The sequence below is a fragment of the Patiria miniata genome, unplaced genomic scaffold (genome assembly GCF_015706575.1).
Source record: "Patiria miniata isolate m_02_andy unplaced genomic scaffold, ASM1570657v1 HiC_scaffold_7, whole genome shotgun sequence".
NCBI lineage: Eukaryota > Metazoa > Echinodermata > Asteroidea > Valvatida > Asterinidae > Patiria > Patiria miniata.
Genome location: NW_024037074.1, coordinates 18,434,785 through 18,458,918, shown reverse-complemented (window position 1 = coordinate 18,458,918; position 24,134 = coordinate 18,434,785). Strand labels below are relative to the sequence as shown.

Sequence of the window (24,134 nt, the reverse complement as noted above, 5' to 3'; positions counted from 1 at the left end):
TAGCCCAGCTGGTGAGTGAACAATTATTGGGCTATGACAAAGATGAAAGGACAGGCAGAAATAAATCATTAAATTCAGATAGCAAACCTGCATTAATTTGGGTCTAATTTTATTATTTGTGTAGGGTTAATTATTAGATCTGTTTATTAAAAAAACTGACAAGATTGCCTCAGGGTACACGTTTTACATGTATGCGCATTGTTGTTTATGAGACACTCTATAAAAGGAAAACATGCGGGCTAGTGAAAATGCCCGCGGGCTAGTTAAGAGTCTGTCTCAGTAGCCCGGCTGGCTAGTGAACAAAAAAGTTAAGGTCGAACCCTGCTCCAGACCAATCTAAATTTGGAAAACAAAGAAGAAACAAGGAGCAATCAAGATAACAAAACAAAGGGAAATAAAATGTAAGAATGGATTTAAATTTCCCTTCTATACGATGCTTCCCTCTGTTTGGCGTACATCTTCTTCTTCATGTGGCTTTTCTCGGTGAAGTAGCACGTAGCTGCCAGGAGGATGATCATCAGGACGCCCCCGCAGCCCACCGAGATGCCGATGACCGCCTCAATTGATAGGCCGCCCTCTGTAGGGATATAGATATTGGGCTAAATGTTCGCGGGAGGGGTGGATGTATGTGCAATATACATTCAAAAGGCCCATTCAATGGAGAATCCACTGTGCAAGCTATTGTCCAAAAAACTTTCCCGTGACAGATTATCTGAACAATAGCTAGCACAATACTTTCGCCATTTGACAGGGGCCTTATCGATTGCATTTCAAAGAATAAATTTAGTAGCGTTTCTTCAGTAGTTCTATAGCTGTCACAGGATCAAATATTGAATTTGTTGGTCGATTATATTTTTAAATCTTAGGGTTATAAAAAAACTTACTCTTTTCTTAATTTCGAATTGGAAGGCTTTTTCAAAGAGAACAAAGTATGCGAACTATGTTGAGGTAAGTATACAGAACAATTACCACAATAGTTGAGGTAAGAAAACAATACTGTGCTTTTGAAGCCCTGGGAAGTAGGCCCCTGGCTTTGGGGTCGCGTACGCAAATTATACGATATGCATTCTGGATCCAATTTTGTGGCTTTTCAATGCTTACAGTAAGTGTCGGTGGAGAATCTCAGCTTGCCTGAGTACAAAATTACGTGCTGACAATTAAAGTATTTCACAGGTCAGCAAGCCATTTTGGCAAGTCAACACGCATATATGCCAGAATGAAGGAACAGGTTCTGTGCAAACAATACATCTTTGCAAGCACTGTGAACACGGAATGGTGATGTTAATCGATGCGTTTGGCGGTTAGCAAGCCCCGACATAGTCTGAGTATCGCTCGTTCTCCAAGGAGCCCTTTCTCTGGTCAAATGTCTGATATTTCTAGGACTGCAAAATTATAGGAGTCGACTTACTAGATCATGACGTCATTTCATTCCCAAATCAGGACTAAAACTGAGAATGGTCGATTCGGATGCAGTGTTTTTGAAATACAACGGCCGGGTGCGCATAGATCTACAAAACCTAGACACGACCGTGATTGGCCGGCTCTATTATTGCCGGCATATCCCGTAACATCTCATTTCAGAGCGCGTGACCGCAGACTTTTTGGCTCAATTCACACAACGTGTCTAGGTTTTATTTGTAGATATCAATGACAAGACCTGATATAGAAAGCGCCCGCTGATTGGTCAAAATCTAAAGGTCAAGAGGCTGTTTTCTTGCAAGAGGCGGTTGTCTTGCATAGTTAATCAACAAATCGGAGACTAGCCCTGACACTGAGCTCTGATCATTCGATCGTGAAGCCCCGCCCAGTGACTCTGCTGTCTTGAATTAATGAGATCCATACTCACGTGGTTCGACTTTTGGGGTAGGCGGAGCCTTTGAAGTTGTAGGGACTGCGAGGGTAGCCTCCACTAAAGAAGGAAAAAAAACAACCCAAAAAACAAATACATATGGCTTCAAACACTGGGCAATATCGCGTAAGTTAACCATAGTTTGGCTAAAGTTAGCCCGAACTCGGTCTAGTCGACGATGGTTGAACTACGCTAGTCGACTATTTGGTACCAGCCTACTGGGCCTGGTCGCATCGCTGGTTATCAGTAGCCTCGTCTCGTTACCAAAGTGCAGAGGGAACCATTGACAAGAGATTAAACGTAGCGAGTTGTAGCGAGTTGTACTACCCGCTGGTGGGCCTCGGAGATATCTTCTGGTTCATTCAACAGCTCAAAGAACGTAAACAATCCAAACATACTTGTGACCGCCATATGTTGACAATGGTTCAACTAGAGTCGTTCGTACTTTAATGTTACAGCGCATGCCCACTGTTTGACAACGACCAACCATTGATTGACTAACGGTTGTTGCGCAAACTTGCCCACTGATAACACAACAAAAAGTTGATTCAATCATTGATCCAATCATGTGCTGGCTTGCAGGTCATGCATAGCGCCCCCTTTTGTTTCCAGTCCACAATCTGGCAGTCATTAGTTCATCACTCAGAACTTACCCAATGGTGCCTGGCAGATATATCCGGCTTTGCCAAAGCAGTCTACGTTTCTCCACAGGCCTCCGCCCTCGGTCACCATCTGCACGCAAATGTCGGCCCCTACAGGCGTCGTTGGTTGATCGCTGGCCCAGTTGGTGTAGACGAAGAGTGAACCGTCGATCCACTGGAACTCTGTCAAATAAATTTGGATGTGGAATTTCCTTAACTAGTTTGCCACGGGTGGTCACTAACAGAGGGCGTCAATCGCTTCTGAAAACTGGGGCTCTAATGCGAGCACGAAGCCCTAACAGCGTGGGGTTCAGGTCCCGCTAAAGGGCCCCAAAAACTTTTGGGTTCTAGATGCTCTGTGGTGCAATCTGAGGCAATTTCTGACCACTAAAAGCAATTTTTTTTAGCAAAAGATAATCTTTTAAACATCATTCTAAAGTTTGGAGTCCTCGAATCATTTCAGAAGTTTTCTGAAATATTGATGACGATTTTGGTATGTATTTTCCTTTTTCATCGGAAAACGTCCATGTTTCGTTGTATTTAATGGGTATTCTTCAGCTCATAGAACAGTATTGATCAGTGGTGGACATCCAGATGAATTTTGTGATCTTCATATAAAAAAAGACGTACCTTGGAAATACAGTACTCAAATTACGTGAAATTTTCACAGTTACTAGTCGATACTTTAGGCCTGCGTTTTTTATTTATGAATGGAGCGGGCCACATATTTTGAATTTTTTTTTTTTCCAATTTGGTAACTTTCTTTTTGATTCACCCTGTATTACAGTGTACATGTATCTGTGCATCTATTAAACCCTACAGTTCTAGTTTGGGGGGCAGGCAGGACCGTTTAGGGTGGTACAGGGGACCAAATATTGAACTGACCTTCGTTTTGGTAGATGAGACCCAGCCATACATTGTTGACCTCTAAGACGCTGCGAGCCGTGGTCTGAAGGAAAGTGTTAACCTCGCTATCCGTGCTGCTAGCCATGAGGACGCTTGCGCCTCGGTTCTGGCATAAGACCAGCGCCTCCGCGTAGCTGACTTCGGTATTCTGGTCGTCAAAGAAGTAGCATTCGCTCTTGAACTCAAACCAGCCCGAGCGGCAGAGGCCGGATGGTGGGTTGGGAGGGGGTGGCTTGGGCGCTGCGATAACAAAAAAAAAAGACTGCAAGTAACTTCCGCGATCCCCCTGGCATCCTGCCAAATTGTATACATGTACATGTAGACAGGCAGTTAGTAAGGACAACTTTCAGTGACGGCCTTGATTGTCCACCCAGCAGGTACCAGTTCTCAGTTGAATGGGGAGTTTGGCTTGGAGAGTTTTGGGTGAGACACCCGACTAACATATGTTAAAGTCATTAGTAATACTGAGCTGAGTTCTCCAGAGACCTCGTAAACATCCATATTGGAAAGGATTTTTGTTGACGTAGGCCTTCTCTTCAAAAATCACATTTCAAGTTTGGTTGAGATTGATGCTGAACTTAAAGTGGACTGTAACATACACACGGGCACACAGAAAAATATGTGATACACACAGGATATGCCGGGGGGGGGGGGGGGGGGGGGGGGGGGCTTGAACCATATTTTCAATGGGAAGCACCACACCACCCCCCTCTGGATCTGTGCCTTGCCTGGCTATTAGTTTTTTTTGGGGGGGGAGGGGGATAGACCATTCACATGCAGTCGTTAGCTTCTATCTTTTTTTTTGGCCAATTTATTATTTTTTTTGGGGGGGGGGGGGGTAAACAACATGGGGGGAACAACATTTTGGGGAGTTTCCAATAGAACCGCCCCTGTAGGCATCCTTACTTTTACACCAACGGTGATACCATCTTATTTTAATACCTGTTGTCGTCTTGCAGACCAAAGGGTACGCATCGTAGCAATTCACGTTTTTCCAGCCTTGGTGAGTCATAAGTACGCAACGGTTGAGGTTGCCGGATCCCGTCGGGTAGCCGCTTGCCCAGCTGGTGTACTGGACAGGCCATCCGTCCAGCCACTCAAACTGCTCCATTGCCTGACGAAGGATCATTCGGAAAAAACGGAGCAGTTTATAGAATAGCTGATTAATTGAAGGACCAGGGGCAAATTTCACGAAAGTCGTCTTATCTTGCGACTCATCTTAGGACTTAAGACGAGTCTCCGCTCTGAGATTCATCTTAATAAAATAAGTCGGTCTCTGGTCAGCGCGCGCGTCGATTTTAATCATGCGCGTCAATCTTTTTTTTTTCCAAAATGTTCCGCGGTAGCTCCAACAGCGCCCTCTATTTCCGCTCCTCCTCAATTTTTTTTTTTACCAAAGAGCACCAAGGAATGGGAAATTGCACCAAGGCAAATGATCAAAAGCACCAAGGCAAATTATGGAGGACACCAATGCACATGAGGACTCCAAAAAAGCAAAATAGTACCCCACCTTGTCTGTACAATCCAAGCTTGAAGAAAAAAAAAAAAAGCAAAAAAAAAAAAAAAAAAAGCCGCGTGGCCGCGTCAATTCCGGAACTTTGGTCTGACCAGAGACCGAATATTTTTTTTTTTGGGCTTAAGATGCATTCTAAGAAATCGATTTCACTAAACTCATCTTAAGCAAGACGCATCAAAACTACCAATTCGATGGCTGTTTCAGGTTTGTTTTAACCGCTTGACGAAACAGTTTTTGAAAATAATACGCGCAAAACCATAGATATAGAATGAAAAGACTTTCTATTCTATATCTATGGCGCAAAACCAATTTCCCGCGTGCGCACACAGAACTAGAACTTTAGCCAGAAAAAATTTACTCTACTCAATAAATTTCACATGCAAGGTAGTTCTACACAAGATGCGATGGAGTCCTTCTTGCTCTCCGTGTCACCACTCTGTCTGAAAAGTGGACTAGTTGTTGGCGTATAATTCAATTTTGTAAATCAGTTATTTTAATTCAACCTACCCACACATCATAAATCTTTTCAAATTATGTTTCTACAGCGGTTTTCTTCCTCGAAACTATAAAACCCGGCTCATACTTCACGCGAAAGCGAAATTTTTGACGTCAACAATACGTTCAAGGAGTTATAATAATGATTCACTGCATCCTGGGGCGTGAGCACACTCTTACCTCCCTCTGCATTCCGATCCAAACCATGTCCACACCAAAGTACGACATGAACATCTCGATGAAGGCCTCTTCGTAGGCGTCCCCCACGGACGCCAGGTAAGCACCGTCCTCTTCGCAGTCACCTTGTGCGTTGGAGAAGGTGGTGTTGTGTGTGAGGATCCTGAAGCAGGAGACTCCGTCGGAATGATAGTTGGGCTTGTTGGGGCAGGGCGTGTAGGGGAAGGGCTGTTCTTCGTGTTTTACATCTTGATATGAAAAAGAAAAAAAAAGAAAGAAAACAAACGGCATAAGCTAAAGAATGGGTAGCTGGACAACTTTTGACACAAGGTGGGGCTGTTCACGATAGAAAAAGAAATTTTGCTTTATGTGCAATGAGATGGCATGGGGAATCGGCGTGGGATTGGTGCAGGATTGGTTGCCAAGATTGCAGTTGTGCCACACAATACAGGCTGGATTGGAGTCTATACACTGGTCTTCGACCACAATAACTTGTTCAACCTTGTCAAGAGATTGGGTAATGATAATGATTGATGTACTTTCATTTGATCCGAAAATTATTTCAACTTTCTCACCAAGCCGCATTTCGCATACGAAGCCGTGTTCCGTTTCGCAATCGACGTCACTCCACCTTCCTGCGTAAGTCGGGTTGTTGACCATCAAAACACAGGAGTCAATCTGATAAACAAATTGCGACCAAAAAAAAGAAGAAAAAATTGATGAAAAAGTTATTGGCAAAACTCAATTTGCAAATTTGGAATAATTTGCTGCCTGTCAATATTTCATAACAGGCACAAAAACAGCCCCCAATCAAAGCCTTTTTTGAGATTTCCAGATTTTCAAAAAAAAAAAAAAAAAAAGGACTTTGAAAGAAAAATGACGGTGCCCTTCCCAGAGAAACAGTAACTGAATGTAGAAAGATCGATCACTTGAGGAACAAAAAAGAAAAAAAATGCCCGTGCTTATGTCTCTTTTTTTGTGTCTAAGCACGATCCTTGTTTTGAAAAAGAAAGTCATATTCTTGTAGACCTAGTGGTTTACCATAAATGTATTAAGCATAATTATTGTGATAAAAATACCCTGTTTTCGTCGTCCTGCTGTTGGTACGGGCTATTGGGTTCACCCAGGGCCCAGTTCGTGAAGTCCAACGCGGACCCGTCCGCCCAGTGGTACTGGTCAAACTCCCCATAGCGGTTCAGGCCGATCCAGACGTTGTTTTGGACGGTTTTCAGGGCAAAGCTCAGAAGTGCTGTGGGAGGAATCAGTTCTTTTAAGTTGGTGGGGAAAACAACACATCGAACTTGCCAACAGAACAGCACTTACTGTGTACTAAATCAACTCTAGTATAATGTTGTGCAAACTTGACGTGAAACTGACTTTGGGTTGTGTCGGGTCGGTTTTTCCATCGGTAAGGTTAGGCCTGGGCGAGTAGTGGATTTTTCTACTCAAGTACCCGCAAAGAAATTACTCGCGAGTAGTCGAGTACTCGTGAGTACTTAACCGAATTCCCATAAAAGCAGAAATATGACACATACGTAAAGTATGATGGGAAGTACCTACAAGCAAATAGCATGCAAGTCACATCACATTCTTCAGCACTGAGATATCCTTACTACGTGACATTTTCAGGTCATTTACTTGAATTGTTTTTTGCTGAAAAGGAATCCTAGGGAGAGAGAGGTGGAGGGAGTGATTCTCTGTTTGCAGGGGACGTATTAAGCCGTGGACCTAAACCTAAATTGCTACTCACGAGTAACTGCTTCTATTCATGCAAGGATGAGTGCTCAAGTAAATGAAAAACCACAAGCAGAACAACGAGTAGCATAAAGTACTTGTGAGTAATCGAGTTACTCGCCGGTGAAATTGCATTCCTATAATGAGTATGGAACCCACATACCTTGAACACCTTGGCTGTGGATTGCAGCTACTTCTCCCACGCGGTTCCTACATTCTTTGTGAGCGTCCATCCATGTCATGGGTTCATCCATGGAACTCAGATCGTAGCACCTTCAAACAAGTCAAGAATAATGAATGATCAATAAATACTCTAGCCTTGATGACAAGTCGTTAGATCGTCGTATTTTGTCTGTGAACTTCAGCCGAACTCCATTGGCGCGGCTGGTGTAAGACTAGTACGTAATCGGCCGGGTTGCGACATATCTAACAACTTGACGATTACGTCTTGCACCCTTATTCATATATGCAAGCAGCCTAATACATATGCAGTACATGTTTGCGGTGAGATCCAATGGCGCACTGCTATGCAAATGAGGACTCATTCACTCCGGATACATGGGAGTTCTACTCAATACATCGGGGACATGTTTTAACAACCAAAACAGTCAGCAAGGTCAATTGTGTATTGAAATAAAATTTATCGTTGTGATATACTTTGTTTATTTGAGTCGTGTATGCCCTACATTTGTTTTTGTAATGTTACACAACACAAAGCACAAACCCTTGAAAAAATAAGAACAATATTCAGTGGCGGCCTAGAATACATTCTGGAATCTGAACCGATCAGAGTGCTCGCATAGAATTTGCTAGCGATTCAAAATACGGAATTTTAAACACAACCACCCTTGTTTTAGTTCTGTCCACGGATCAACAAAAGGTAAGTGTTCTTTCAGCAAAAGGAAAACAAATCACATAGGGATGGGTGTGAATTGTTTGTTTTGCTGAAAAAAAAACCGCCCACCTTTTTGTGAGATCCGTGGACAGAACTTTAAAACGGTGGTTGTGTTTTAACTTCAAAAGTACATAAGTGATTTGAATGATTCTTGTACTAAAAAAAAGCTTATGAATTGGGCTTTCATACCCTAGATTTTGAAAGTGCAACATGCAGAGCTTCACTAAAACAGAAGTCCCGACATTTGGGTTTCACTTTTTTTGACTCACCCAGTTAAATGGTACCAACCTGTCTTTCAGCCTGTAAGTGCCTTTAGCGCATTCTCCCATTGGGGGCTCCTTGGTGGGAACAATGGGTTCGGTCTGAGAGGTATCCCACTTGCAGATGTAAGGTCGTCGGATGCCGCAATTATGGTCTTCCCATTGTGCTGTAGATTAAATTCAAATCGCATGTTTTTAAGTTTGTTCCAAACGGGGTCCCACTTACAAAAAGCTATAACACCCTTTCATTGCTGAGTACTCGGTGCAGAACAGTGGTGCTCCCTGGATTTGGCGTTTTTTGAGGGGTGGCTCAAAAATTTTGAGAAAAATGTTGTCCACAATTTTTGGCCGCAGAAAATTGAAATGTATTCCTAATTCGACGTGTCTCACAAAGGTATAACTTATGACGCTAAAGTGTCTCCCAAAGATTATACTTGTTATAATATTAATGTATACAACCAAAATAAAAAGTCCCCCCCTTAATACTTTTTTTTCTAACTCAAAAACTACTGGGCACATCTTGCTCAAATTACGATTCCTTAGCAATCAAGCCATACTCTTTGTTTGGCCCAAAACAGTGATAATGTGTACACAATTATGCAACTGTTGACAAATGGTACCGAAAAAAAAGTTGCACTTTTGTATGCATGCAAGGTGAGTGTGAACCACAACTTGCACAAATACAACAGTGCAACTGTTTTCGGTATCATTTGTCATAAATTACATAATTCCTACACATTATCACTGTTTTTGACCAAATAAAGAGTATGGCTGGATTGCTAAGGAATTTCTGTACTGATTAGTCGTTATTTGAGTGAGAGGTGCTCAGTAGTGTTTGAGTTAGACAAAAAAGTATTGGAAGGGGGACTTTCTTTTTCGGTTGAGTGTATATGATATATCACATATAATGTGTGCACCAACATGTACTCTAAAAACACATTTTTTTCTTAGATGGTTTCAGTTTTCTCAAGCTAAGGGATTTGTCTTCAATGAAAATACGAGGTGAGGTGAAATTGTTGCGTTGGCGGCGAATAAGTGGTGGTCGGAAAAATTTTCTCTACACAGAGCAATACACCATAGCCTAAATGTTTTCCATTTTTATGTGCTCTTACCGTTCTCATTGATGAGCACACAGTACTCCATGCCGTTCCAATTTGTTTCGTCGTCTGGAGACCATGGATTACTGTCCCCTGTATCAAAGGCAGTTCCATCAGACCAGCTGGAACCAAAAAACAAAACAAAAAACCCTAAGAATCCATAGAAGGCAAATACACAAAATGAAAACCAGCCAGGAAAGTGTTGACATGCGGATGAATTTTTAATTTTTTTTTCATTCTCAGAGGACTGATAACACCAAGGTGCCAGCATGATATAATGAGTGGTCATCGTCTGTATTTAAGTTTCCTAACACTGGAACTGTCACTATATAACCTTGTGGGCCATCAAAACAAAGAACAACAATCGACAGGAACAATGGGACCTCGCAAGTCCATCTTTAGAAAGCTCAGCACCCCGCATTATTTAACAAAAAGCCCCATGGAATGAGAAACGATGACTTGTTTCTCAAAAATTGTAAAAAACAAAGACACTTACAACCAATCTCCCGGCGATGTGACTCTGTACAGGCCCATCCAGAAGGATTCTTTATCTGGAGCAATCTAAGACTCAAAAGAAGAAATTATCTGCTTCTAGCAATATTGAATAACAGCATGTTCGATCAAATAGAAATAAGAAGATTCGAGTTTTCAATGACTGAATCCTCCTTATGCATATGGACGCAGTGCTCAATTCTCCCTCGATGGCGACAAATAGGGTGATACGAAGGAAGACACAGGATGGAGTTCCTCCTTACAAACTTATTCCAATCTATAATCCCCTATGACTTCAAACTTGAAATGATCTCCCAATACGGCTGCTTACTGAAACTTAACTGCGCGGGCAAGGGACAGTGAATGCACCAATCAGGAACTGCGAGGTAGTACTAGGAATGGAACTACGAAAAACTGCCCCACTTGGCGCACCGCAGGGCACGGATAATCAATTATCCAGTCAACCAGACTAGTCAGCAAGCTCAAGTGACGGTTGTTTGCCGTGTTTACAGTCATTTGACAACTATACAACCCAGAAGTGATAGTCAGCAAATGGTTGAGTAGATTTTGACGTGAACTGTAATTTGCAGTACGACCGTACGACCGTGGGTGTAAAAAGCGATAGTGAGGCGCAGAGAGATGCTAAATTTGCTGGGGACTTCTACTCACCAGGTTTTGGACGAAATCCCGTTCCCCGTCATTCTTCAGCGTGGTCAGGTGAGCCTTGTTGTCGTTGCACCACTGTTCCGCTTCCTCCCAACTCAACCAGCTGGTATCATCTGCCGCATCGCTGACGTAGTAACAAGAATCCTCCGAAAAATACGACCAGCCATCTTCGCCTGTGGCATGAGGAAACCGAGAGTGAAGAAGTCTTAAAGCTACTAACCTCAGAGGTTGACAGAAGTTTTTTAATACTGATTTATGACAAAAACAGTTGTCTGCACTTTGACTACTATCACGTATCTGTTGGTCAACTGCAGGGTACTCCCCAAGCTGACGGACCATCTTGGTTACCGCAGTTAGGGAGTCAGGTCGGTGTGGCAGTACTTTCCTCGCCTTCCACCGCTGTGACCCGGGTTCGAATCCCGCCCGGGCCAACATGTGGACTGGGTTGTCAGTCCCTACCTGATTCCGTGTGTTTTTTTCCAGAATATTCTTCTGGGGTTTTTCCTCCCACCTCTAAAACTGTCATTTCTTCTCATTTTCTCCTCTCTACAGGTTTCTTCAGGCTTGCGAGCTACAGTGCCTTTGAGGAATCCTTGGTTTTATTACCAGAATTAAATACTACTACTACTAATAATTAAAACCCATTAACGAGGTGTTACCATACATGCTCAATGGCTAAGCTAACACTCGCTTTTACAGGGGTGGATACAGTTTTGGATCGGGGGGGGGGGGGGGGGGGGGGGGGGGAGGGGGAGGGGATGGGGGAAGAGATGGGATTTCAGCTGTCAGGAGGGGGCAGGGAAGCCAATAAGCAGGCATGTGCTTCATTTTTCTTCATTTAAACAAAAAATTTTGCTGGAGAGGGGGTTACATCCCCCTTTGATAGTCAAATACAATTTGTGAACAGTAACATATCAAAAGTAAAATTTGTCATTTTTGGAGGAAAATTTGTAGCTTTAATTTTGTTAAAGTTCTTACTTTGACAGGTCTGTGAAGAAAGTCTTAACTGCATATGACAAGTTCATACTTTAAGCAAATAACAAAACCAAAGTACCATTAAACTTACATGGGATTGGTGGGCCAGGTACTGTAACAAAGGAAGAAAAACAACATACAGTTAAGAATTAAGTTCGGATGCTTGAAACAATTAACCACTTCGCTCCTGGTTTCCCAGCCCACTTTCTGATCTAAAGCTAAACGCAACAAACACCGATTAGCTTGAGTCATTTCAACAGTATTTGTATGATATTTCTTGCCGAAACCTCATATGTTTCAAAACTCTGAGGTGTGCACTCGGGGTAAATTGTACAACGATAGGCCGTGCACACATACTGGGATTTGTATTCTTGCAGAGTCATTTCTTTGTTCTCGTGTACCAAAATTTTAGAGTTTGGAAGTGTAGTTTCAAAATGCTCCTTTATTTTAACCAGAATTCAATTCCTGGGCTGAAATTCGGACTTAATATCCCTTACATAAAATACTTCAATTTGCGACGGATCAACACCTAGGAAATTCCTCGTTTTTGATTAAAATCCATATATATCTATTTTTTGATAACACTGTGGTGACGTATTCACCTATAGAAATTGCCCTGCGGAGATGTATACAATCTTTTGTTCCCTATTATGTGCATGTCTCCACAGGTACTGTGTATCAGATCACAACGCATAGCTGCCAACTTTTCAAAATCCCAATTAGTAATCAACCCACGCGGTTATTTTCAACTGCTCGTTTTATCAAAAGCTTTACCAACATCGAGTACAGGTACATGGTTTACATGTACACATACATGTGCATACCCTTCTTGTTGTGAATAATAATGTACTGTAGGCTAAAAGATAATTTGTTGAAGTCAAATAAATAATAACAATAATAACGTGCGCTTTTTGTTTTTGTTTTGAGATGCATGCTATCGATGTGGAGTTTTGAGTTCGTATCATACTATCAATGTTTTTACACACAATGATTTAGGGCCACCGTATGCAATAGAAATATCCCGCCAACATACCTTGCAAACGCATGCTGATTTATCTTTTCTGGACGTTGTGACAAACTCAAACTCTATTACCAATTATTCCAACCATACTCTTATTAAATTCCATGATTAAAATCTCGCACTGATGGGTCTCATCCCGGCAATAAGTGACCAAATGTGCTCACGATCGTCACTGAAAAGCACTCACATACAGTACACACAACCACACATTCACGAGATGCACACAAATGACACACCATTGAAAAATAGTTTTAGACTGGTCCTCAAGTACTCCACTGCGCACACTGCATTGATGTCTATCAGGTGCTTGACTGCATTCTTATTAGACTTGTCACCAGTCCCATCATTATCGCGACATTTCGCCAGAAGTTTTCGGTCAAAAACGATACTTTACAAGTATTTTTTTTTGTTAGGTAGAAAATGGGAAATTCGTAATGTTTTAGTGGCAAATCGTATTTTCGTAATTTAACAAACAATTCGTAATAATTACGAAAATTTTGTAACAGTTGGCAGCTATGCAACGGCTCAAACAACAGTGGACACGCAGTCCACTTCCCACGGACCTTGTGTGTGTGTACAAAAGGCACAAGGGATTAGTGTGTTAAAGCTATAGTCCATCATTTGCAATTAGTGCATTTTGTTCGTTTGAAGCAGCAAAAGTGTTCAAAATCTAATGGAGGATACTGAACAACTTACTTGATGAAGTTTCAGCTCAGCTTCAGCTTCATATTCCGAGAAAAATAGCATTCTAGGATCTCAATTTAAAATCAAAAGTTCCTAAATCATGTTTCAAATTGTTTTGAATTGCAGCTTTACGCGATGTCGCGCACTGATCCGACAAATTATAGCAACCGCGCGTGCCTGTGCGTCGTTCCAATGCTTGTGCGCGCTGCGCCGAATAACAAAACGAACAACTAATTTAAATTTTCCTACGGTGCTTCTTAAGAAACACCGTTGGAAATGCCTTCTTTCGTTGATTTCTTCAAAATGAGAGCTTGCCAGAAAGGATAATTTCACAGGGAGTTTAGTCCCCTTACTATCTTTCAACCAGTATGCTTTTCAACAATAATTACGCCAGTTACTTTTTTGGATAGCTGCAAATGATGGACTCGGGCTTTAAGACATCACCCGGAGGCGAGTCGAGGCAATCTTGAAGTCCAAATAACCTGTCAGCCGTACCTGTGCCAAGGAACAGCCAGCGCGTGTTATCACGGCATTCGGTGCGAATTGGTTATCAGTGCGTACACACTGGTAATGTATACAGTCAATAGACATGCCAAAAAAAAATCTCCGGCGACGCGGCCTTTTTTTTTTTACCTTTTTTTTTTTGCTTCAAGATGTCAGCTGATGACTGCAAATGGTGCCCGACTAAACTTAGTGCAAATATATGGGAGGCCACATAAAGCTTATTCCTCGATCATAACCCCATCTAAAAACACGTTCACATTGTGCAGCAGCAGGATTCCAGTCAAACCAGTGAGTTTGGTGGTTTTGAGACATCATCTTTTATTGAAAAAACCCCAACTTTTTCATGTTGCCGACCCGCATGGCTACGGTGACGCGCCCGCATACCAGAAACTGGAGATTTTATTTTTTTGGCCTTAAGCAGCATATTTTCTGTTTTAGAACACCAGAAAAAGCCAGGCATTCAAAAGACACCAAAAAAAAAAAAAAAAAAATTAGAAGTAATTTTTTTTTACATGGGTCGTTTTCGCAGACCAATCCACCCCATTTGAAGCAACCCTCGTGTTGCCATTCTCCAGTCTCGGTACTCAGACTGATGCAATCACTGGTGGTATCCACGGCATCTGAAGCCCAGTTGACATAGTCAATGATTCTCCCATCTTGATAGGCATAATATCCTGTCAGAAGGAAAAACAAAACAAAAGAGGCACAAATGAAGGATTAACAATAATATAAGTTATCCCGCGAACGCGAGTGGAACACGGAATAATGTGCGTCTGTGGCCCAGACGCACCACATTTTCTGTATTCCACGAGCGCGAATGTGTCCTCAAGCAAACTTGACGCACGTGTACAGCAAATTACACGAGCCTTTTAGGAGATTAGCACATGTAGCTGGGATGTTGCTCGAATCTTGGAATAGCGCAATACGCATTGTGCGATACTATACAAATATTGAGTGGCTCAGAGTGAAATGCAAAGAATATTATCGCAAGGTGAAAAAGTCCAGATTTTTCCGAGCGATAATATTCCTCCCATTTCACAATTTAAAGCCACTCAATATTTGTTTGATATAGATACTTGTCATTTGATATATTTGAATTTTTTTTTCAATACAAAATTGCTGGAAAATGTATTTCTCTCTTCCAAACCACCCCTTAATTCACGAAAATGTTTTAACCCAACTCTGTAACGCTGGCTCGGAACAATACATGCTATGTGCAATGCTGAATGTGCACACCAGCATGCATTTGCACACAAATACCGCGTCATGGAACAGGAATGATCCTGTTCATAATAGTTGTTAAATTTCAGCACTTATATCTCATTAACCTTCCTATGCAAACATATATTCTGTGCCAAGTGGTCCTTTCAGTCAAAATCAATCAAGTGACTGCTTTCAACAGTTAAGAATTCCCAGCCTAAATAAACAGGATTGACCGGCCGGGACTGCTTAAGTAACTTGATACAGCTATGCTCTGACTCCGGGTGAGTGATAAAACAGCTGTGACGGCAACCTGCCTGCTTTGTCTGTTGACCCAGTTTGACTGTACTGAATTATCCGTATCTGAAACCAAAATTTATTTGGGCTGAATTGAGTTGCCCCTTTAAACTTCTTGGTTCAGCGTGACTCTGAAATGATAATCTGTAATGGGTACTTGTTACTACTTTCACCCTCTTCAATTCATCGCCACCACAACCGACTTACCCTCCACTGATTGGTACAATCCCAGCCAAATGTTTCGGTCCCCGAGATAGAAGGCAGCCTGCCTGCTGAAGTCGATGTTGGCCCTGTAACCGTGAATTCCTGGCAGCGTGGCGTTGTACCTAAGGGTGCACTCGGTCTGGGCCTGGTGTATAACAATTTAGACAATTCCTTATCTTTTATGCATTTTTTTTCTCGAATGAAGCAACAAAAGTGCTCAAAATCCACAAAATGCTTTTTTAACCTGATGAAGTTTTAGCACTGTTAGTCAACCCTTTACTAATTAGGCAAATTAACAGACACCTAGTTTTCCCCCTTTTTGTTTGCTGGGCTAAATATCACAATGTTATCATTGTTCACATGATTTTCCATAAGGTTTTAATAGGGTAAGTGTGCCAGTAAGCAATTTGGTAAATTTGAAGCTCATCAATACATGAGGTTTGGCAAGACTACTTGACTACTTTAGGGTATAATAGTAGCCATTTTGGATCGTTATTAAGTCCTCATAATTATTCAGTCATTTATATGCTTTAGAAAATGTTACTCAAGTAAGGATGTGTAAGTAGAATCACCAAAATAAAATTTTCAAAAAATAAACATTTGCCCAAATATAGGAAAAAATATATTACACGGCAGGTATTAACGATTAATGCAAATTAAGTATATTTAGGGTCAAACTGAACGATGGCATCCACCCACATCTTGTTTGTCATGGTTCAAAGAATTGATCTAGCATGGATGCCAGCTTTTTCCAAAAAAATGCCGTGAAATTAATTTCTAGAGATTTCGGCTGGCCTGCTACCAAGCACAGGCTACAATAATGTCAAAAATAATAACCCTGACGAGATTTCCTTGAAAAGTAACTCACATCGGAATACGTGAAGTGAATTTGTGGATACTGTCCCGTCAACGTGTCAAATTTATAGCAGTGTCCCCCAATGAATGTCCAGCCGTCGGCACAGTGAGTGACTTCGGGATTTATTGTCACCGTGGCTGTGGATAGAAAAAAAAATAGAACATTTAAAGATTTAGTCCATTTGTAATTTGTGCTTTTTGTTCGTTTGAAGCAACAAAAGTGCTCAAAATCTAAAGAAGGGTGCTGAACAACTAACCTGATGAAGTTTCAGCTTAGCTTCAGCTGTATAATTTGAGAAAAACAACATTTTAGGATCTCGATTTCAAATCAAAAGTTGCTGAATCATGTTTTGAATTGGGCCTGAATTCAGCGTCCGAGACACGTTCTCACTGAGCCGATTGCAGCTACGCGATGTCGTGCACCAATCTGATGCATTATAGCAACTGCTCGCGCGTGTGCGTCGTGTCAATGCTTGCGCGCGCTTCGCCAAATAAAAACACCAACTACTAACGGCAATTTCCAACGGTGCTTCTTAAGATGCACCGTTGGAAAGGCCTTCTTTCCTTGATTTCTTCAAAATGACAGCTTGGCAGAAAGAATAATTTCACAGGGAGTTTAGTCCCCTTACTATCTTTCAACCAAGTATGTTTTTCAACAATAATTACGCCAGTTGTGTGATTCACGGGCTGAATCACGCGCTAATGTCTTTCACACACATTTTATGCGCGTGACATATTCACTTCGGTACTCCATACTCGTCATGACCGTTACGTCCATTCCCAGTGGCTTCTATAATTCTCTGAACAAACTATCATCGACAGGAACGTGAAACTGTTCTCCATTAATTAACCCTAGTACCCAAACACACATTCTGGGCAGAGTTGTCCTTTCAGTCAAATTCAATCAAGTGACCAGGCCCGTCGCCAGCTCTGGTCATAAGGGGGGCCACAGTGCAAACTAAGGGGGCACACCACAAGAAAAAAGCAGTTACATATAATTTTTACGCTTATGGTTTTTGCCGATGGGGGTGGGGGCAATTGCTTGCCAGGAGGAGGGGGGGGGGGGGCGCTGGCTGGCCTCCCCGTGTCCCCTTGGCAACGGACCTGCAAGTGACTGCTTTCAGCAGTTAAGAATTCCCATCCCGCATAAAGCAGGATCGACTGGCTGGGACTGCTTAAGTAACTTGATACAGCTTTGCTTTGACTCCGGGTGAGTGATAAAACAGCTGTGGCCACAACTTGCCTGTTTTTGTTTGTTGACCCAGTTTGACTAGTCACAGTGCTTGCTTGACATATGATCTGACTGCTGGTGACTAATCTTTGTTAAAAGTATTGCAGGGGAAGTGGAAGTGAATTTTGACGTCTGTGACTGTTTAATTAGCAGGAGGTTTAATTAATTCAGCTAATACTAAATTAACCGTTTCATGTTATACATTTGCTTATTAGTTTTACTTGGGCCACTCTCACCAGTGATGTCACCAACTTCAATGCCTATTCAATGCTTAACCCAGATTCAGCATGTCCAGGTGAGAGTGGCCCAAGCAAAATTCACACCCTTTTCACTTAATTGATTGTATTTATGGATGTAGGGACCCAAATGGAATGAGGTAACAAGGAGTGGATTGAGAAATAGTCAGGCTTTTAATAACATAATATCAAATTTCATTGAAGAAACATTTTTTAACAGTTTTAGTTATTTAATTTCTGAATGTTGCACTTTTTTTTTTAGCACACTTTCACAAAAGAGCTCACTCACTTTCAGTGTATTCGCAAACGAACATGTTGAGGGTGTCGCATTCCATATCCACCCAGGTGGAGTTACGATGGAGCGCCCCACAGGTGTTCCCCTTAGGGTATTGCTTCTCCCATTTCGCGTAGGTCAGGGGCCACCGGTCCTCGTTGGGGTTTGGGCGCTCCCACCCGTAAACGTTCGTATTGTCCTGCAGATTCACGGAGAAATGTTTGTACATGTACAAACGGTTATGTGAGGTGTTGCGTGATAAAAATGAGAATGAAATGGAAAAAGTAGACAATTTCCATCGGTTTTAGATTTTTGCTGTCCTTGTTGCCAGAAGAATTTCAGTCATTCGCCTTATTTTTAGTTCGGTTCGGCAGTTTGGCTGCAGCACTAACCACGTCAAGATGGGGATGAATGTGACGATGGTGAAGATGATGCTGCTGCTAAGTTTGCTAACAAGGTTTTATCGTCTTACTTGTGTCAAGCCGATCCATACGTATTCAGGAGTGGGCTTGAACCAGTTGACAAGCAGGGACAGCAAGGAGTTGTAGAAGCCGTCCCTTACTGTAGATAGCCAGGCGCCTTCATTTATGCAATAGTCCTGGGCATCGTTAAACGACAGCGTTTGGCTGACCAGCTTGTAACAGCCGTCTTTGAATTGACTGTAGCCCGGCTGACCATCGCACTCCTGAGGGACGACTACGTTTGTTGAATTCAAGTCTTTGTCTGAGGGGTAATTGCAATATTTAAAGGTACAGTCAGTCCATCATTTGTAATTTGTGCATTTTGTTCGTTTGAAGCAACAAACGTGCTCAAAACCTAAAGAAGGGTGCTGAACAGCTAGCCTGATGAAGTTTCAGCTCAGCTTCAGCTGTATATTTTCGAGAAAATCAGCATTCTAGGATCTCGATTTGAAATCAAAAGTTGCTGAATCGTGTTTTTCAATTGGGCCTGAATTCAGCGTCCGAGACACGTTCTCACTGAGCTGATTGCAGCTACGCGATGTCGCGCACTGATCCGACAAACTATAGCAACTGCACGCGCGTGTGCGTAGTGTCAACACTCGGCGCACGCTTTGCCGAATAAAAAAACGAACTACTAATGGAAATTTTCAATGGTGCGTCTTTGGACGCACCATTGGAAATGCCTTTTTTTGTTGATTTCAAAACACAGGCCATCCTGAGGCCGGTTATAAGCACGCAGCGTGTCCCTCCCACTGAGGCTCTTAAAAATAGTCACACGGCGCTATCTACTGTCGAAACACGGAGTCCACGTTCCTGGTAATTGAACAACTTACACAAAGGTGTCTGACAGATGAATCCTCGGCGTTCCAGGCAATTGATGTCGTCCCATTCCCCAAGATATTTAGGATCTGTCCTCACTTCCACACAGTCACGGAACGGCTGCAGTAAAAACATACAGTCAGACCCTTTACATACAGTCAGACCCTTTTTTTTCATTCCCAATCCTAAACCGTTGGAGTATACATACAAAAAGTCTCAGAAAGGATAACGTGCACTAGTACTCTCATCTCATATATAAAGACTGGATAGCGTCACAAAGACCGCATAAGAAACAAATTTGAAGCCATATAGTGAGGAGACCAGTTGGTGTTCTATAAAGGACAAGTTGTAGCCTTAGGTAGTTGTGATACATGGTAACATCTTGGTTCACTTGTTTTCCACCACCAGCACTAGCTATGGGTCTCATCTGTTTAAATGTTGTGGGGTCACTTTTAGAATGCCGCATTTCACTTGTGGCAACGTTTGGAATATATTATCAAGACAGAAAGTTGTCCTTTATAGAACATCATAATATGTGTATGCGATCAAAATGCGCATCAACTCTTGATACAGCGGTGGCACCAGCTTCGCGTAAGTTGCACTCTGGGAGTATGCATGCACTCCGGGCTCATTCGACCAATATAGGAAGACCTAAATGTGCGCGCACATCGTCTTCAAGAACGAGTGCGGCATGCACACGAGTGTGACACCACCGCAGTAACGGTATTTCTAATTCTGGTCTCCAGATTCCACTATAGAGATCAGTGACTAGTACCACTGTTGCCACTCAGTAATAGGTATGCTAGAAACAAAAAATATTTATTTCTGGATTGTGTCATCCGGTAAGGTGTTAGGCGAGCCCTCAAATTAGAATCCCTCCCCGGACCGTTCGGGGGTTGAGCCCGCCCAGTATGTTGAAGGGATTGGGACCTTGCATGGAACCGATCGGCCTGGATTAACTCCACCAGGCTTCTGCACCATGGCTCTGGCTCATCACAAAGGAACCAATTTGTGACGCGCTAATCCTCCAGTAGGCAACAATGACTGTGATGAGCTTCATAGAAGTTGCTGCTGGTAATCCCAGCAGGCCGAATAATCCTCCAACAATGGCCAGACTTCAATCTATGTTGCCTATTGTGAAACCCTGAGTCACCAGTTTGGACCGATTGGGGCGTCACGCTTCAGTGACCGGGTGGCTTCTGGCTTCGTATCGATTGGGGTGAAAGAAATTAGCATACCGGACCCGGTACCCGAACGGTCGGTTATCTGATGGCTCGCCTTACCTCATTGGGTACGTCCGTGAAGCCGTTGGGCTGGTTGGGAGCCCATTGGCTGAAGCCTAAGGGCTCGCCATCAGACCAGACAAATTGACCCTCTTCGTTGCTGTCCGACAGGCCGATCCAGAGATTGGTCACACCGACGTAATCTTGGAGCAGGAGAGCCAGCAGAGCTGTGGCAAGACAGAAATATAAAGGTGAAACTAGTCATTTCTTGAAGTCGATTTAATCTCAAGTTAATCACAAGAGTACGCGTGTTGGTTTACGGGCTGAATAACATGCAAGTGTCTCTTACACGCATTATTGTGCGCGTGATGTATTCACTACGGTACTCTTAGCTCAGGAGGCAAAGGTATAGCCACATCCCTTTCGGCCTTCCAGCTTGGCACAAGACCACTGAGCACCTCAAAAAAACATCACGATTGCATCACAGTGTTTGTGAACAGACACAGACGCACAGTGTGTCAGTTCGTGAAAACCAATTAATCATGAATAATTTTGGTTTCATGACCTGACACTCGCGTGTGTGCGCGAACTTCGTACGCACTGATTTTTCACGAACTGAAACGCGATTATACGATGTGGAGAAAAATGCTTAAGGCTTTAACATACATTTTATTCCATCTGATTACTTGTTTGTGGGCTAACACAAAAATTTAATTAAAAACATTTTTACTGGTGAAATTAAGGTCGGTTTTAGTTCATGCAAACGAAAATGCACAGGGTGCGCGCATACAGTACCGGGTGTTAGTTTGTGAAAACGAAAACAGCGCGTACTCTTTCCTTGGAACATCAACTTTCCATTAGTAGTTGTAAATAACAAAAAATCCATGACTTTTCCCTGGCTTTCCATGATGGCGTTAAAATCACGGATTTTTAAAAGATTTTTCCTTGAACGTGAACATCGCAGTGTCATGAAATCAGCCGCATGTTGTAAAATAGCTTACACTGCTCCAGCTGATTGGTGACTTGGAAGAGTTTCCCCCGGCCTCCCCCTTCCTGCCGGCAGAAGACGTCTGCGTCAAGGTACTCCTTCCTGTCTGCATCTTGGAGACCTACCGACTGGAGACAACTGTCCTCCAGCTGGTACCAGCCTGGTAAACAGCCTCCATTTACGGGTGGTACGTATGCTGCGAATGAGAGTCACATGATCGAGTCACAAGATCAGATCAAGTCACATGATCAGATCAAGTCACATCATCAGATCAAGTCACATGATCAGATCAAGTCCTCCAAATGATAAAACTAAAATCCAACATTTGTTTGCACTCTGCAGGCTGCCAAGAGCAAAATGGGATAACCGAAAATGAACAGCACTGTACCATTTTGGAGACACTTTTTTCCCCTCACTTCGTATTCATTTTTGTATCACGATATGGTATCGCGGCATGTCACATCTGTGCAAAGATGTGGGCAAAGGAAGATGTTCAAATTTAACATCTTGAAGATCAACCTCTGTGAGCACTCTCAAGATGAGATTCTTGTCCAATACCCATCCCTATAAGCTTTGATCCCCCCCACAAAAAACCCCAACCACCACACACACAAGGTTGAAATGAACAAAATGTGTGTGTAAACTTAAGAGTTCGGTTTGAGGCAAATGGTATTGTTACATTGTGTGCTTGGGCACTGTTATTTCATTGGTCTAGAACGGCCATATGTCTGGTTTATAAAAAGGCATGTCACTCAGGGTGATATCACAATGCATTCGTTGTGCGTGTGTGTGAAACCCGCTGGCATGCCAGCTTTGCGCAATGAGAACTGCGACCTCAAACGCTCAGTCTCACGTCCGGCAGGCCATTAAAACCTTCGGTTAATTATCAAATGCAAAATCGCACTGATTTAATTTATTTCTCATGAGTCACAAAGTAAGTTGCAACCATTTATCCTTTTGAGCTATTCGGGCACGATATAACAAGACCATTGTTGACTGCTGCGATGTGGGATATGCCGTTTTTAACCAACTCGGGTGTTAAAAAACGCCATTAACTATCCCATGAGCGCAAGAGGAACACAGACTAATGTAGTGTGTCTGTGTCTCACAAGCCACGAGGCCAAAAACGGAGTGGCATGTGGAAGGCAGACGCATTTAATTTTCCATGTTCCTCTACATTCTGTATCCCCTTGAGGTCAGGACAATGAGAGGAGACTTGATCGAGGGGGTTCAAGATACTAAACGGCCTGGATGACATCAAGCCAGAAGACCTGTTTTCCATGTCTCACAACACTGGAACCAGAGGCCACAAATAACAGTTATTCAAGAAGCGGTTTAACAAGGGACTGAACTTAAGGAAGCATTTCTTCGACCAGAGAGGTTGTAGATATGTGAAATGGGCTTCCAGAAGAGGTGGTAAACGCAAAGACAACCAACCAGTTTAACACAAAATCGACAAGTACTGAAAAGAAAATGGATACGGGGTACTAAAAGGCTTAAACCTATAAATTACAACCACCAATCCTAAGTGTAAGTGCATCTTATAATAGCGCACAACGCGGAGTTGCCACTGTAGTTGAAATTGATAGAGGATTCAGGGTTTTTTTTAAAATAAGATAATGTCTTTTATACTTACACATAGGTGCCCTACAGATAAACCCTTTTTCGTCACTACAAGGAAAAGTCTTCCATTCCACCTCCACGTCTCCAGGCACAACCGTTATTTCCATGGCAACGCAATCCTGATCAATGGCGTTGCTACCAAAATTGACGTAGTCCAGTACGGTACCGTCTACCCATTGAAACTGACCGCCTGTTGAGAAATTACGGGAGACGAATCGGTGTCGTCACAAACTAGTTGAAATTATTCAGGAGATGAGGGTTCATGCTGAGATCAGTGTTGTACTATTGGAAAGTCTTCAGATCTGTCCATAACTACAAGTGTGCAGGTAGGCTTGGACAACCAAGTAGTACTCGAGTACGAGTCCCGAGTATGAGTACTACAACACTGAGATCTACTAACAATATGTACTGTCTGCTCTTTGGATAATTAACTAATGGTATCATGAATTGACTTTACTTTAAACAGTTCTCAGTCCAGGCTTTTATGGGGAAACTTACGGTCTGTTTTGCTCAGTCCAATCCACATTTCCACAGATGCCGGTGTAGAGTTTGACAGTGCACTAGCAGCCAAACTCCTATCGTCATTTAAACTGTGTACTGCTGCCAGTAAGCTTGTTCTACCAAAGTCTCCGCATCCTTCCCGAGCCTCCTCCCATGTACCAACTTCAGATACACCAGTACCGCAGTAAGGATCTATTGGATTCATTCCATCTGGGCAGGCAGAACCGGATTGAGGATCTGGCGGAGTATTGCGTTTTTCTATGTTGTACCAAAACAAAAAAATCACAACGGCAGTCAGTAATGTAGAAAG

At 42.6% G+C, this 24,134-nt stretch overlaps 1 protein-coding gene across 1 annotated transcript; it reads right to left on the bottom strand.

Moving 5' to 3' along the window:
* Nucleotides 1–287: 287 nt before the first annotated feature.
* LOC119745917 (macrophage mannose receptor 1-like) lies at nucleotides 288–23,375 on the bottom strand. Its single transcript, XM_038222595.1, has 23 exons — nucleotides 23,337–23,375; nucleotides 21,714–21,896; nucleotides 20,773–20,939; nucleotides 19,504–19,609; nucleotides 18,682–18,932; nucleotides 18,225–18,408; nucleotides 16,482–16,606; nucleotides 15,617–15,758; nucleotides 14,425–14,586; nucleotides 11,795–11,815; nucleotides 10,732–10,901; nucleotides 10,067–10,131; nucleotides 9,586–9,692; nucleotides 8,502–8,640; nucleotides 7,482–7,591; nucleotides 6,664–6,833; nucleotides 6,160–6,262; nucleotides 5,588–5,832; nucleotides 4,339–4,510; nucleotides 3,376–3,636; nucleotides 2,503–2,673; nucleotides 1,847–1,909; nucleotides 288–577 (listed from the first exon to the last, which is right to left on the bottom strand). Exons 1-23 carry the CDS (start codon nucleotides 23,338–23,340, stop codon nucleotides 414–416), a joined length of 3,285 nt encoding a protein of 1,094 aa, XP_038078523.1. The 5' UTR covers nucleotides 23,341–23,375; the 3' UTR covers nucleotides 288–413.
* Nucleotides 23,376–24,134: the final 759 nt, after the last annotated feature.